Raw genomic sequence first — 16,697 nt, 5'->3', positions numbered from 1 at the left:
GAAACAGTTTTCGGTGATTCTGTTCTTGACATGATCTGTTTGCATTCTCACAACAAGGCTGAAAACAGTAGTATTATGGCTCCAATTTATTTTTCGAGGCAGCTGATTTGCTTTTGAATCCTGGAACTCTGGTTGAACCCGGCTAACAGTGAGTAAGAGGGGCTTTAGGGGCCTTTTGTCTTTGTAAGCGAGTTAATGGGTGGTGCCCCCTTGATCTTATGGAAATGAACAGGGAATTATGAGAGCCGCCATGCAAATGTACATCAACCACTTTGGTGTCTGGTGGCCCATTTCCTGTGGCCCGTTGAATAACAACAATGTTCTTACCGAGGGTAAGGGTCTTGATGTGAGGAGCGTTTGGCCCTCCCCAGGTCCTCTTCATGGCCATGATTTATTCCTTAAAAGAGCAAACAAGCCCAGATAAAACCATTTGATTCCTGATTGATCTCATCACAGGCTAATTCAGCATCCATACTTGCATTTATACTTATAAGGAAGCTCAAAACTAGTCTTGGGTTCCCTTTATATGCACAAATGAGGAAACAAATGACGTCAAGATTTTAAATGATCAAGTTCCAGTCGCTCACCCGAAAAGCTGCTTTCCTCCTCCTCCTCTTCAGAACTCGGCAGTCTTTTCTGCATGGCTGACTGTTTAAGTAACTGATATGCTTTTGTCTCTGCTCAGGGGGGCACACACACAGACACAAACACATACAAAGTCACGGTCAAATATTAGCGTAAAAGACCAGGTTTCTGACTTCCACAGGTTCTAGTGTTTGATGAGGCAACATGATGAATTTTAGTTTTTGGTAAGCTGCTGAACTGGGAGTGACATACCAGTGACTGTGAAACAATATCTTGGGAAACAATATCTAAGGGGAAGACATGGTGTTTATTGGGGGAGAAAAAAAAAAGACAAATTTGTCATAAACTTCAATGTATTTTAATTAGGTTTTTAGATGATGGACCATCAAAACATAGAGCAGAATTGTGATTCCAGTCTCCCCTGTCACATGTGGATTAAATCCAAAGTTGTCTACCATCTGCATACTGGTTTATGACCGTTGAAACGCTATGAGCTAGATTGGATGATGGAAACTGATAAGTGTAAACGCACTTTTTGTCTTCAGAATGACTAGAATAGATCTAGAGAAGTTCATACCATTTGCGGTTTAAAGATTATTAATCATTCACTCAAATGATTTGGTGTTTCTGACATTGGCTAAGAGAAAAACACAAGCCAATCAGGCACGGCAAACAAATAGAAAAAGTGCTCTGGTCAAATCAGGCCAAAATGTCTCGGTAGTGGCAGCATGATGCTATGTGGAGGCTTCTCTTCGGCAGGGACAGGGAAGTTGGTCAGACTTGACAAGTCGAATTAAGACAGGACACCGACCCTCACCAAAGAGCCAGAGCTGCCATGGAATGATTTAGATCAAAGCATATTTGTGTGTTAGAATGACCTACTCAAAGTACAGACTTAAATACAATTGAGAATATTGGCTTGGAAATGTTCACAGACACTCTCTATCTAATCTGATGTAGCCTGAGTCATTTTGCATAAAAGAATGAGGGGCAAAAATCTGAAGATGAGCAAAGCTGATAGAGAAATGTTTGAAAAGATAATTCTAGATGTAGCCTCTGGGAGGCTATATCTAAATGCATGCCAATTTTTAAAATTTTAGTTTGTATCAAATTATTAAATCCATATTTTATAACTTCTTTACTACACAATTATGTAGAACATTGTGTTGGTGTACCACGTAAAACTCCAGCAAAATATATTTCAGTTTGAGCGTATAATATGATAGAAAGTGAAGCTTTCTACACCAACATTTTTTTAGGGGGTATGAATACGTTTTAAGACAGTATATAGTTGTTTACCGTGATGATATTCTTACATAAAACAGAAGAAGGTCTTGTAGGTAAAAATTATTTACACATTTGAAATAAAAAAAAAATAATAATATTGTGATCTCTTGTGACCAAATCTACTTCTACCTACCGGTAACTAGTTTTAAAAGTAATTAATCAGTTGGTAATTTTCTTTTTTTTTTGCTGAAAGTGTTGAAATAGGATAGCAATCTCCCAGAACTCTTTACATAGCCTCTGTTTTTACATCTACCCACTAACGCTACAGGCGCTCTCTGAGAAATTACTCTCAGTTCCAAGGTCATGATATTTGATTGCAACACTGATGTTGCTCAGGAAAGCAAAATCTTTAGTAATGTTTTCTTTTTTTTTTTTAAGCTGGTTATAGCTCTTTTGATTAGGTGTACAATATCAAACTGGACTCATTTTGCAGGCTGTCCACCTTAGGGATGTGGAGACATGTAAAGCCCAGTTGGAAATCGGACTGCCACGGGTAATGTGGGAATGGCTTTACATTTCAGAGGTGAGCTGAGGGATGGGCACACCAACTGCTTCCAGGATGCCGTCACATCTAGTACTTTTTCAAGTCCAGCCCTGCCGGAGCATTGTTCAGAAGATAATGAGAACCGGTGACAGATCTTCTGCACTGCCTACACTGGCGCCCTGACAATTAAAGCAAACCGCATTATGCCGGGCCAGCAAATTATAAGTCTTGCCAGAATTTGTCGGACCAGGCTGGAAACACTACTGGTGTTTTCTTGGGAGATAATTAGAGAGAACTAGCATGGCTCTTCAGGTGGGACTTTGACCTTGGATTCACCTTGATCATCCTGCCTTAGCCATTGTGTAAAGGAGCCCATTATTCACTGCAGTGGGAATAAAAACAAACCACAACATAAGGACAGTGTGAATGCTGAGGCACCAGCAATGCCTTTTTACCTCTAATAGGACCACTTTCCACCAGGCTTTTGTCCTGGCTGTCCTCTTCAGTGCTTTGTAGTTCTGTAAGAAAGGAAAACACACACTGAGAGGCAACGCGAGGGAGAAAGTGAGTCTTGGACAGAAATTGGCAAGGGGGTCCTTCTTTATATGTGTATGAAAGAGTGCATAAAAACTGGCAAAGTAAATAACATGTTCTGTGCAAACATGTTTTCCACAAAAGAACATACATGTTGGTCTGCATAAAAGACTCAAAAAACAAAAGTAAAATAGCAATAAAAAGCGTTTACATCTATGAAGATGAACAAAGAAACTGTCTGTAGAACCAGAATTGATCGATTTCCAGCTTGATTGGCCTTGACCAGTGGTCAGCTGCTCGTAAACTCACAAATTCAATCCTTTTTCCGGTGAATGCATTAGACACAAGTGCTTCCACATCATGCTAACCATAACACTCTTCAGTGTGGATGCTGTTACTCAGAAAACCTGAGTAACAGCATCCACACTTAACAATCGCTGTTCACAGCCTCACTGAAGTCATCAAAATCAGATGTATTTAAAAGGAAACTATTTTCTATGACATGTCAAATTATGTCTGAGGTTTGTGGAGGCTGTGACATGGCAAGGCAAAGCAAGACTTTCAGCAGACAACAGAAATGCTGAAGAAAGTAGAACACTGCTCCATTTTATTTTAAGCTTTTATCCTCATCTGTAATGGAAAATCTTGGATTCCAAACATGATAGACAAGGAAAAAGAGAAAAAAAGTATTTCAACAGTTAATAGGAAGGTTGAACCAAGGACAGCAACATTGCTCTATTTGATCCTTTTAAACTTTAGTTTCAATTGTCATGGAACATGATGGGTTTGAAAATGATATTGAAAAAGCCTTTCACAATCAGGCAGCAAAAGTAACACAGGCTGTTAAGTATTAGCATAAGTTGAAGTCAGGTTAAAACACTGCAATAATCTTACCTTACTAAATGGTAACTACCTGGTAAAATAAAATAATAAAAAAATAAAATTAAGATTTATTGTGAAGTAATGGTTTTTGCAGGTTAAGATGTGTACTTGTGCTGTCAGGTCAATTTTTCCACTCAATTCCAATAAATAATATTTTTGAAAATATGATTAAATGCATTTTTGTCTGCTGTTTACAGAATAACTGCACTAAAGAAGGGCATTAGATAATGAATGACTATATTTTACTGATTGTGATATGTATTGCCAGAAAAATTTGGATCATTTTAAAATAATTATATCATCTCTTTTTTCATGAATCTCATAGAAATTACAAAATATAGACAAAAAATCTTTATTCTATATTGTCTATCTATAAATAAACTTGAAAGGAAATACGCTCTAACACACCCAGTGGGACATCACCTCTGCTTTTCTTATTAATAACTGATGACTGCTTACTGTGGGAAGGTTGAAAAAAGTATTTTTTCTTTACTTCTGTTAATTATTTTGCAGAGAAAAATTTGTGGAAAAGAATACACAAACAGTTCATGGTGTCATAAGAAGCAGAGCTCAATTCTCAATTCAATTGGTGCAACCTACAGATCTGATTACATGCTAGGATGTATTAAAATGAATTAAAAGCTCAGATTTTCTTTTTTGTACTAAGTGTATATTTTTTTTGCAGACAATTTTATTAGAGCTCTCAATGTAAGCATGATGTACGATATAAATATCTGCAGTTACCTTGAATGTTTTGCGGGCGTACCGATCGGGGGGGCTCCACGTCTACGTCAGCCAACGCAGAGGAATTATTGCACAAAGAAGAAGAGTCACTCTCATCCTCTGCTGAGGGGCCCTCCTCACTGGACCGGGAGAGAAGTGCCCTCAGCAACACTTTGGCCTGCGCACAGCACAAATTAAAACCACCTTCTTAATTGTTCTCATTTTGTGAAGGAAGCGTCAAATTGAACTTTGGCCATGGCTGCTCACGCCGAGGTGCAGCCGTAATGTATGTTCGTACACCAACATCCAATAACCTTAAAGTCCCTGACTCGTTTAACAAAAAAAAGAAGAAGATTATTTCTCACGCCATTGCGCCTGCTCTCCCCTTCAATCACTTTAGCTTTTCTCACTCCCTCTCTTCTCATCCATGAGATTAGAGAATTTTCTAAAGAATGCAATCACCCTGCCGTTAATGTGCAACACGTTTCAGATATCTTTCCTCTAGGCTGAGAGGATCGAGACAAACTACTCTCTTCCCGCCTCTTCAGCTCATTTTTATCTTTGTGGTGATGAGGACACACAATTAAGAGAAGCTGTTCAGGGAGATGCCACACACAGATTTCCTTTCTCCACACCCAAATCAAATCCTGCCATCATGATCTCTCTTTTGTGATCAAAGGCTTCCTCTCAGCCTTGGACAGCCATTTGGAACTTTAAATGAATGCTAATATGAAAGGGTTGATCGGGAGGATTTTGACAGTGACAAAATTTAAGTGCATTGTAATATGTTATCAGTAGGTCACAGAAAAGATCAACAATGTGAACGCTTTAATTTTTTTTTCAGAGGAGAAAAAGATACAAACACATGCCAATCTTACTTTCCCGCAAAAGAAACTGTCAATTCTTGTCCCTAAAATTCCTTTTATTTTATTTTTTTTAGATCTAGTCAAATGTACCGTGAGTTGAGGGCTTTCGCTCATCCACTGCATTTTAAATATCAATGAATGCAACTGTTAGCACTTGAATATTCAAAGGGCCACTTTGAGTGTGTGCATGCGAGCTGCATGCTCCCATTTGTTGGAGTAGCCAGGCTGCGTGGCAGGACGTGAATGGAAATGTCTGTCTGAGCCCATGTGCAGAGAGTGAGCGGTTGTACGGGAGGACAGAGGGACATAAAGAGAGAAATGGGGGGAGTGGAGGACAGGAGGGAGGAATACATGAAGCGAGACTCAAAGCAATAAAGGAAGAGAAAGATTTCACTCAGCCTGTTTCTGATGCACTTGGATACAATGATGTAGATGGCTGTACACCTCTTTCTTTTGTGAGTTCATATTTTCAAGAGGCTCTACAGCCTTCCTCTTTGCCTCTTTCATTGAGCCGGGTGTACTGCAGCAACAAATTGAAGCCACAATAATCCCAGTAATATGAGTCAAAACAAATGAGCAAAACACAAGGGTCCATAGCTGGACAGTAATCAATTTCTTGTTGATTCTGAAAGTTTTCACCCCCCTTGAAACCTTTCTGTATTTGCACAGCAAACTAAAGAAAGAAGGTGGTCCACAGATGAGACCAAACATTAATATTTTGGTGGAAAAGCAAGAATGGAGGTAGCAACATGCTGTCACAGATGACATGTTTTATTTTCTTATTTTTTTTTAAGTGTAGTTTTTCTTTCCAGGTTACAATCTTGAACTACGGTACTTTACATTAGTCTATTACAAAAATCCATTCTAAAATACATTGAAAACAGTGGTTTTAATGTGACAAAATCTGAAAGCATTGTATGAATACTTCTGCAACATGAGTGTGAGGAAAATGTCAAACAATAAAAAAGAAGAGAAAGTTTTTAAAGAGCAGACATTCAGCTGATTCAGCTGATGAGTAAAACCTTAATTAAAAGCAAGTATTGTCTTAATAGTGAACCATTTGAGAGTGATTTATAATTACTGCTGTGTGAAAAGGCCCTCCATTAAAGAATCTCATGAGCAGGAAAACCAAAACTTACTTCCAAGGGCAAGCAAAACAAAAAAGAAACAGAAGTATAACAACAAGCCATGTCCGCTTGTTAAAAATGGGTGGATGTGTTATTACTCAATGACTCTCTGTGTGCCCTATGAGAGAGAGTGTGTGTGTGTCTTTGACGCTACCTGCTGGCTGTAGTTGGCATCACGCTCCAGCAGAAGCGGTGTAAACAGTTGGACCAGCCGTTCAGTGCTGAGGACACGGCTCTCCTTGAGCACAAGGGCGTGCTTGAACCAGCGATCCCACAGCCGAGCCGCATTGGGAGGGAGGTTGGTGCTGTAGTTAAGGTGGGGGTAGGGCAGCAAGAAAAATGAACAAAAAAGGAGCCTTCTTTAGAAAAAAAAATGTATACGAAGATCAAAATGAGCATAAATAGTTATGAGTATGAGCAAGTTTGACTGGAACAAAATATATTACACTTGATAGGTCAATGTTTTTGAAGATGTTTTGTGGAAAGAATTTTTTTCTGTAACATAATGTCTATAAACAATGTCAGAACTATAGATTATTGATACATTTTCAGTTAACACTGAATAGACACAGATACCAACATGACCTCAGGCTGAAAAACAGGATAGTAGGTCAAGGTCAAACAACTGGCATCTCCAGAGAACGACACTGCTGGATGTGTCTCTTAGAATTGGAGTATATAATAGAAAAGGTCTCAGTGAAATCAATAGGGTAGTGAAGCAGAACATAGATTTGGCTCAGAGTATAACTGCGCATTATCCAAAAGGACTGGAAGTCGCAGATAGGGCATTTTAATTTACTCATGACATTCACCCATGCCGTGCGAGGTGACACCAAAGATGACCTTTCAGGTTTGTGAACAAGGGAGACCGATCAAACTGTAACATGTGATATCTCAGAAACTGTCTTAGGGAAAAATAAAATAAAAGTAAAAAAGAACATACAGCAAACTTTCAGTCTGTAAAGCAGATTTCACCTCTGCTGTGAGTGAATGCTTTTAGTAAAGAAAACTATTGATCTCCAGCTGTTATAGCAATAATGATTTGGGTGTTTGTTTTAAAGCTATTATAACCTGAAAAACCTTTGACTATTTTATTAAAAGATATATATATATATAAATATATTAATTTTATTAATTAGTCAAAATTTTTGCTAGTAAGTTAAGATATGGAAAACAGTTTTGCACAATTGTCATTGTAAATGCATGACTAAAACAATAACAAAAACCCATTACTGAGACAAATAATTAAGCACAACTATAACAATTAACAAAATTCAAACAGAAATACCACTTATCACTTTTGAGGTACCATGATAATAAAAAACACCCACTGACCCTTACCTTATTTCATTAGGCTCAGTGTTAGACTGATGCGCTCTCACCAGCTCCTGTGGTAGCACGCAGCCCTTCTCCGTGCTCCATGACAACCTCCGAAGCTCATGAAGGACGACAGTTCCACATGCTTCAAGGTCCTCATCAATCAAGCCCGCTCCATCGTCACAAAGGCTGCCCAATATATACAAAGCGGTCAGCTATTGCCATGGAGCCTTGAGGTGAGCCCCAGGCCAGCATTGCAGAGAACGCATCGAAGGCAAACAAACATCCTAAACGAGCATAATCATAAAAATCAGCGCGGCTAAACATTATGGGGGTCGTGACACCAAATGGTCGCACAACAGACGGAGGTAAGTACACACTATGCAGTTAGACAGCCCTGTTCTGGTGCAACATTTATTCTTTTATGCTTTACGATAGGAGCCGCAATTATGGTAAATGATTCATGCTATGAAGTATAAAAACCTTATGAAAAAGAAGCCCTGTCTAATGAAACACATTCCCTGTCCTCTATCTCTATGACTCCCAATAACAATCGAGCCGGGGTGGTTACTATAACAATCCCATGCGTTTGAAAAACCCCTCAGAAATAAAGACGCACGCCTGATGGTGATGACACTTCATCTAATGTGAGAGCCCTCAGCAGAAGGATAATATGTTTTTCTCATCTGCTCAAACTGCTCCATAGCTATTAAATAAATTTACATGGCTTTCCATTTAGACAGGGAGAGATAAGATTGTAAAGTTTGAAGAAAGACAGGAAGGATGTACCTGATAATCCTATTGAGTTGTCTCCCATCTATTGAGGAATCTCTGTACACGTGGCTCTGCCCGCCGTGGAGTCGCCCTTCGATGCTGTCTAGCAGATTAAAGAGTCCTTCCAGGGAGAGGCTAAAAAAAATAAATCTAAATCAAAATCATTGCAAATATTGTGATGAAAGAAAATAAAAAGCGGAGGTCATATAATCGATTTGGTTTGAAATTGTAAAAGGAAATAAAAAAAAATAAAAGGATGCCATTTGATCCAAAAATCTGGCACGTTTTTTTTTTTTTTTCCAGGCAATTTACTTGAGATACTCAAGGACCACCGGAGAATCCGGCCATCAAAACGTGACGGCAACAATGCAGGATTTCAACACTTCACTGTTGATGGTGCCACATGTAATAACAGGTTGCACAGAAAAGCTCTGACACCTGGCACTCAAAAAGCAGAACTTCTGTCTGCTGCTGTAGTAAAACGCAGGCTCAGTCCTGTCCAGTTAAACTACTTATGCAGAAAATAAACAGAGTGAATTTATAAACACCTTAAAATCTCACAGAAAAAAAAAATCCTAAAAGAAAAATAGAGGGGCCTCTGTATGATTTCTTTTGGTTGAAGATTTAAACTTTAATCTGGCCTAGTGAGGCTATGAAATGAGAAATGGATCCCTAATGCATGTGGATATGCAGAATTCATCTCTTTCTTGTGCATTAAACTCTGGGTGGCCCTCATTGAATTCTCCCAGAAACCCCAACAGAGACATTCTGAGCCGCCATCCTTTAAAGAGAGGCCAGAGAGAGTTTATGACAGTCTGTAATAGGCTCTTAGGTTAAGGGTCAGCAGACAATTGCTCCCACTTTTTTCTGCAGATTGTTTCCTGTTGACATTCTGAAAGAATAGGCAAAAAATGTGTCTTAGTGAGACACAAGTTGTTCCATTTTATTATAAAAAACGTCATAAGAGATGGAGAGAGTAAATTAGTACATTTTCTGCAAATAGTCCAGGTGTATATCTTTACTTTGTATGTTGCTGCTGTTCTCAGGATGTTTTAACTAGGTGGAAAAGGTCAGCAGTAATACTGTACAACACACTGTTCTGACTCGGGTGATTTTTACCACACAGAATTGGTCCCAAAACTGAGTGATTGGTGTCAGGAGGAAGCACACTGCTCGCACAGATGGCAAAAATAACTCAACCAAACTGACAAATACAGCCACAAATAGTCCCAGCACAGCTGTGGCTTTAAATATTGTCAATGTTCCATAATAAGGCAATAATTCAAGAGACAGACTCTGTTATTCATCTTCTTATTGTGTCCTGTTCTGACGGCTTATGCAAACAGTATGAGAGGTTCTGGTTGCTTTACTGTTTTGGGCAGAGTTTATCAACAAATGAGACCGAATGGGAAATCATGTCTGTTACAGGGACAAACACGACTAGAGGGAGAGAAAATACAAAATGGCCAGAGAATCAGAGAAACAACAATGCCAGTCACAACAAAAATAGCAAACAAATGAGAAAAGAAAAACAATATCAAGCATGGATCAGTTAGCAGTACTGAGATATTGAAAGGTTTTTAAAAATTCTGGTTTCAAAGTACCTAAAAGTTCCATTAGATTACATTGAAAACAATGAAGTGTCCTGAATTTTCTCTGGTTGCATGAGAAAGTCTTCTATATAATTTTTTGTCCCAAAATTACCATTGTGGTGTCAAACCGAAATGTTTTTATGATATAGGCAATATAGCTCACTACCCTGGGCAGCATAGTGTTGGGGGCGGCACAAGCACTCAACAAACAACAAAAAAAATCTGAATCTGCCTGGAAGATTTGAAAGAAGGACTCAACCAGGCTGACATTCATGGAAAATCACCATCAGTATCTAATAAGCAGACAGCAGTTTGCAGAGGGACAAAAAGATTTAATGCAATGTAGTGCATATTATACATTATACAGTATATATACATGTCTGCATATACACAGTATAATACATGCAGTATATTCCTTCCTTTACCTTGCAGTGTTCCCACAACGACATTGGGATTACATAACAATTAATTAGAACTAATTCTATATTGCTAACATGATGTACTGCTCTTTAATTTGGACTAAAAGCGCTTGGCAGTACCAAAAAGCCTCGAGCCATTGTGCAGTGAGGTGAAACTGTATTTCTGAGGCGGACACACTGGGGCCATTATAAGAAAAAAACTCAGACAATATTTCAGTCTCTCTCAGTCTGTCCATGCTGGAGGAAGAAAATATAATGGGATAATCTAATGAATTGCCTGGGAATGGGGTTTGAATGGAAGGAGCGATATAAACTCTAACCTTAAGGGAGAGGGAAAGAGAGGGAGACGATAGACGCAGGATGTTCTCCGAGCTTTACATCAAAGCCTTTGGTTCTCTCGTCAGACACAGAAGCTCTCTGTGTTAACAATGGTGGCAGCAGCCCCCACCGTCGTCTCTCCATTGCAGGCTAACTGCAACTGCTCTTAAGGTCACAGCATAAAAGTATGCTAGACCACACATAAATGTGCCTGCTGCATCCTTAGAGGGAAGATATAATCTTTCAAACTGCTTTAGAAATACACAAAGGCTGTACCAACTTTTAAATAATTTGCTTCCAATTAGACAGTGCTCAGAAAGGTTTATGATATTTATAACAGGTACAGTATGCAGAGTATAATGTATAATGTAGCATAAGGGTAGAGAGAAGAAAAAAAATAAACAAATATGTTTACAAATGCACAAAAATAAAGTGGTTTGTAAAATGCACACAAGAGCCTGCTTATATGAAGAGGGGAAAAAAGCAGAAACACTGTGTGTAAAAACATTCACATGGGGTTTTCTGTGACTCTGACTCCATCCAAAGTGATCCTTCAACTCAGAAGCCATCATCACGCTAAGGATTTGTGGCTGTAAGTGCTGTCCACATGCCCACCCTCCAGAACACTCTATGGTGCCACAATTTCCTCCTCCAGTGGGGACTTCCTGAGGTCTCTCAAGCAGAAAATTGCTCTGTTAGAGCATTATCTTGGATTATGGCAATATTGTTGTGGACAGGTCCTGAGCTCTCCCCTCTATAAGATGCATCACTGCCACAACAGCCGCTGCTAATGCGAAGCTGCAGACAACACTGTGGCATGGACTGTGACTCCCTCAGCTCCTCTCTGTCAGCCCCAGATTTGATACTTGCAAAGAACTTCACCCACTATCACTAACTGCAATGTGGTTCAGGATGAGCACGCAGAACATTCTTTTATGCAAGCTTAGCTTAGGTTTTTGGAAAAAGGTTCACTAAATTGTGCCAATTCTAAAAGGACAATGTCCTAAAACAGAAGAAAACACAGAAAAATGTGCCGTTGTCTGTTAGTTTCAATGTATTTTGCTGGTTTGATGCAAATAATTCTTTAAATATGAAAAGAAAGTGAATCCTCCCATAAACCATTGTCTATGCAAAAATGTCTCTCATGACACAAAAAAGGCTTAAAGCAACTGATTACGGTAGATTTTTTTGTTCTTTCCCATTTTTCTTTGTGTTTTTATCAGATTGTTCCAGGAGTTTTCTTGTTTACGTACTCATTCCTAATTAATTTATTCCTGCTCCCATTTTGTACCTGTAAACAAACAATTTTGAACCAGTTTTCAAATTCTCTATTTTTCAATATTTTTATGAAATATAGATATACTGCCTCCAAAAATCCCCGTTTAGGCTTCTTGACTTCTATAAAATATGACAGATTAATACTCCGGATAAGGGTGCACAAGATATCATGAATATAGTATTACTGCATCTACATTAGTAAATTAATATGACATTTTAGAATATAATAATTAATAATACTGTGTCGAGGTACAATAAGTTCACCCTTTGCATCTCAATAGGATAATTCAGAATGGAGTCTACAGAATGCCCACACTTGACACTGATTACAGTAATCAAGGGGTTAAAGGTCACGGATGAAATTGGAAGCATAAAGGAGAGAATTAAGGAAATGTGAATTTATCACAACAATGATTTTCTAACGTAACACTGAACCACCAATGATCAAACAAAACCTTTGACCTTCTACTTATAGATGTTGTTTAACAGAGTCATGTATCCAAATTTTATTTTAAAAACTGTAAGATAAATTGGAAGCACTTGGTACAGAAGAGTGGGGCCGAATGATGAGAGAGATAAGAGAGATGATGTTTGGGTAAGGAATATGTAGGGATACCACTCAAATGGAAAATACTGAAAATAGAACAAAGTCTTATGAGTTAAAGCCTAGAAGATAATCACTGTCACTGTTCGCCATTCATGGCAGTATCCATCATGTCTTGGGGGTCATCAAAGACATAAGGTTCAACCCCTTGTAAATAAACTTGAATGCTATATTAAAAGTTTCTCGTCACCTAGTGTTCATGACTAGATGATTAGCTAAATGCACATGCCTCTTGTGATGTCATCAACCCAAACACAAATAAGGAAGAAATGCAGATTTCTTTCTTCAGTGCAAATCTTATATTTTGTAAAACCCTGTGTAGTGGAAATCCATGCAACATTACCCAGAATTACTTTTGCTGTCAGTGTAGCTTTATAGGTGAAAACAAAACAACACTGAATAGTCTCTTTAGAATTTCAGAAACCAAAACACTTCAAACATACTTTACCTTTTCAAAGTCACCCCCGGTGTTGAGGATTCACTGTTTAACCATTCTGTGTTCTTAGACCCATCAGAGTGGGGGGATGAATCAGGATGATGCTGTTTGTGATCACCACTTCCTCTGCAAGAGGCATTTCTCTCTGATGCTGCCTCCACTGGTAAATCCTCCTCGAGCTCCGATTGTGTCAAAGAAATTGTCAGGTCACTGGAACTGCTCTCTGACAGTTGCACGTCTGAGCATGATTCTCCAACACTCTCACATTTTCCTGAATGTAAACAACCCAAACAGTATTGCTTGTTTTTTAAGAAAAATATAAAAAACTTCAAAGGGCAAAATAAAGTGCTAAAAACTGTTTCTGTGAAGGCAGATAAAAGCTACTACAAGGTAGTAAGGAAGAAATATCACTGCAAACCTGATGTCTCTTGAGCTCCTTTTCTGAAAGTGGTTTCAGGCTTCAAATGGCTAAGACCCCTCTCTTCATCTCCCATTATGAGAGGCTTGCGAGCCACCTCTTGGGAGTCAGTGGGTTCTGTAGCGGGATTCTTAGCCATCGCAGGGTTACCGTTGCTGGAAAATGGATTCTTCTCAGACCTCATCAAGGTCACCGGAGGTGAAGCTTCTCGTTCATCATCACTTGCAGAAGCCACACAACCAGCTGCCGCTGTTGAGGCACGAGCAGATGGGAGCTGCTCCGACACTCTTTCATGTTTGTCACTCAAATTACAGCCGTCAGGGGAATCGTTTGAGCTTGAAATGTCATCTGATAAATGCGCTCGCTTACTGGCGGCATCCTCTCCGCCAACTCTGAAGTCCTTCAAAAGGCCACTCGGTAGACGTTCGCACGGCTGAACGCTGCGATTGGGCGAACGCTGCAATGCTTGGTGTGAGTGTACACTTGTGGTGCCAGCTTCAGCATCATAGCCCCTGGAGGTCTGGTAGTCCATAAAAATTTCCACTTGCTTAAAGTTCTTCCTGTTGTCCCACTGTCGTCTTTGCACAGCTTTAATCTGCATTCAGGAAAAACAGAAAAATATTCATCTGGAGTTTTCTTTCTGAAAATGAAGTGTTATTTAACATAATGTAGAAGTGTTTGGTAAATTACAATCAAAAGTGAAATTATTTAAGCAATTCAAATAACAAATCCCGTACAGTATACAGATTCATATCTGGTAAGACAATATGTTTTAACTGCCATAGAGTAAAAATCTAAAGGTCAACAATATATTTAGTCTGTTGGATGAACATAAATTGTCCTCAATTCCCAAAGTGAATGTATATTTTAGTCGCTGAGTTGGTGGAACATCGTAATGAAGAATAAGCAAGAAATTACAACCTTCATCTCAAAATTTAGCGTGAATTTTACAAAGCATGTTTTTATATCATAATACCAACTAAACAAAAAGGTTGCCGGAAATTTGAGCAGTAAGTCCAGGTACTGTAAAATATATAGAATCAATACATTGGTTTGGGTTCCCTTTGTATTAATACCTGTTTGGCATTGGAGGTGATCAGAAAGTGGCATTTATGCTGGTATTTTTGGCACAGCATTGGAGAGTTTGGCAGCATTAATCCCAGCTCAACTAAATTAGCTACTCAACCCTCCACTTTCCATCCAAACTCTTGGGCTTTGCTTCAAAACTTTCTCTAGTCGGCTTGTTTTTCCCCTTCCACTAAACTTTCCAAGAATAATCCTTGCACACAGCAGTCTGAACAGCCAGTTTCTTAGCAATGACGTTTCACAGCTCACCCATGAAGGATGCCAATGACTGTCTGCTGGATAACTATCAAGCCAGAAGTCTTCCGAGTGATTGTGTATTGCAACTAAAACAAAAATTATCAAAATTATTTTTATTATTGGTGTTATGTAACATTGGAGATTTCCAAAACACAGAATTTTCCATGACTTGTCAGCCACAATGAAAAATGAAAACGCTTCAAATTCAATACTCAGTGTAATTAATCTACATATGACTTGGGTAGATTTGCAACTGATATAAACAAATTTTTTAATAATACCCTTATCTATTGATTCGTAAGAAGTGTAGTTTATTTGGGCAAAGGTTAGAGTTTTCTTTTCACTATTTTTAATACTAATGTGTCAGGATCAATGCTTTAACTTTTAATCTTGTGAAAAATCCTTTAGACAAGTTTTGATTCATGTCTGCAATGTCACCAAGAGGGAAGAGAGAGAGAGAGAAAATAGAAAAAAAAGCCTCCCTCCAAACATAACAACAAAAAGCATAGCTTCTGTTTCTTTTCTGATAAGCGTCTTAAATACCAAACAGTTAGCTGCTTAATAACATTCACTGTAACCCATGCAGCCTGCCCAGCAGATCCACAAAGTAGGTAAAAAAAGAGGAAAAGTTAATTTCTTGGCTGAGTGATTCCATCGGTAGCTGCAGGGCAAAGTAGAAAGTGTTTCACTAAAGTAGCAATTGATTCTTCTATCAATCTGCGGCACGCGTGTGCTCTTCCAAGGAATGTATTAAATATGAAAATCATATCCCGTTATCATCTGTCTCCAGCTTTCAGCCCGGTAAGCTTTCCTTAATGAATGCTGCAGCCTGAGGGACATGCACACTGCCAGCCAATGGCTTGTATGCATAATGGAGTGACGGTACCATTTTGCTCATTACAATATCGACAGGCTGAGGAAGGGGGTGGGGGGGCTGCACACAGTTACAAGTGACTGCTCTAGACAGCATGCTCCAAGTTATTGTGAGATGTCTTAGACATTTCATCTAAAAGAGCTTTAACTGCTTTAAGTGAAGGGAGAAAGCAGCTATGGGCTTGAACTACACTGCTTGTGCAGATTCCCCAGCAAGGATTAGACACCTGTGCTATTACAGATACACAGTTTAAACGTAGACTCCTCTACAGATTTACCAGGCGTAATGTCTGCTTTCTTCTGTTCTCCTAATCTGAAAACAGAGCCCCGATAGAGCTGTCTGTAATTTGCATAAACCTTGTGAACATTTTTAAATACGAGCATCGAGCACGAGTTAAAAAGAACCAACAAAATAAGCACAAAATATAAAGGAGCAACACAAAAGCAGCAAAATGTAGCATACACAAGAAGCTTGATGCTCTTATCCAAAAAATTTACAGCACCAAAATATTAGCAGTTTTTACCTTTGCTTCTTCCAGCTCCTCTGTCTTGCTGCTCGCTTCAGTGAATCTGGAAATCCTTTCCAAGAAGTCAGCCTGTATAAAAAATGTATTAAATAACCGAATACAATATAGAAAAATAATCATATTCACATTGCATTAGAAAAGGAATACATCCAATACCAGTGCTCAATATTATATGACTACAAAGAATCTAAAGTGGCAACCTTGGAGCAGCAGGCTATCAGTCAAAGCGAGTTTACTCAAGTGAGCGTGCCTGGTGTAGAAAAAGATACTCTCCTTACCGTTTATCTGACTGACTGCCTTAATCTAAACTCACACAGTAATTGTATTTCA

At 38.8% G+C, this 16,697-nt stretch overlaps 1 protein-coding gene across 2 annotated transcripts in view; it reads right to left on the bottom strand.

Annotated features, from left to right (window-relative positions):
• Nucleotides 1–16,697, bottom strand: part of kiz (kizuna centrosomal protein) — a 29,081-nt gene that overhangs the window by 9,855 nt on the left and 2,529 nt on the right. Inside the window, exons 4-13 of one of the 2 annotated variants that reach the window (XM_044143356.1) lie at nucleotides 16,365–16,436; nucleotides 13,645–14,239; nucleotides 13,239–13,497; nucleotides 8,595–8,714; nucleotides 7,830–7,994; nucleotides 6,643–6,793; nucleotides 4,517–4,673; nucleotides 2,812–2,874; nucleotides 588–677; nucleotides 328–397 (exon numbers count right to left, since the gene is read on the bottom strand). In XM_044143356.1, coding sequence (XP_043999291.1) covers nucleotides 328–397; nucleotides 588–677; nucleotides 2,812–2,874; nucleotides 4,517–4,673; nucleotides 6,643–6,793; nucleotides 7,830–7,994; nucleotides 8,595–8,714; nucleotides 13,239–13,497; nucleotides 13,645–14,239; nucleotides 16,365–16,436 — 1,742 coding nt within the window. Of the gene's footprint in view, nucleotides 1–327; nucleotides 398–586; nucleotides 678–2,692; nucleotides 2,739–2,811; nucleotides 2,875–4,516; nucleotides 4,674–6,642; nucleotides 6,794–7,829; nucleotides 7,995–8,594; nucleotides 8,715–13,238; nucleotides 13,498–13,644; nucleotides 14,240–16,364; nucleotides 16,437–16,697 lie in introns of those variants that run through there. The other variant, XM_044143358.1, reaches the window with a different exon arrangement.

Source organism: Gambusia affinis, linkage group LG16 (genome assembly GCF_019740435.1).
Source record: "Gambusia affinis linkage group LG16, SWU_Gaff_1.0, whole genome shotgun sequence".
Taxonomy (NCBI): Eukaryota; Metazoa; Chordata; class Actinopteri; order Cyprinodontiformes; family Poeciliidae; genus Gambusia; species Gambusia affinis.
Note: the sequence above shows the minus strand (reverse complement) of the source record. Positions and strands in the feature narration are given on the sequence as shown.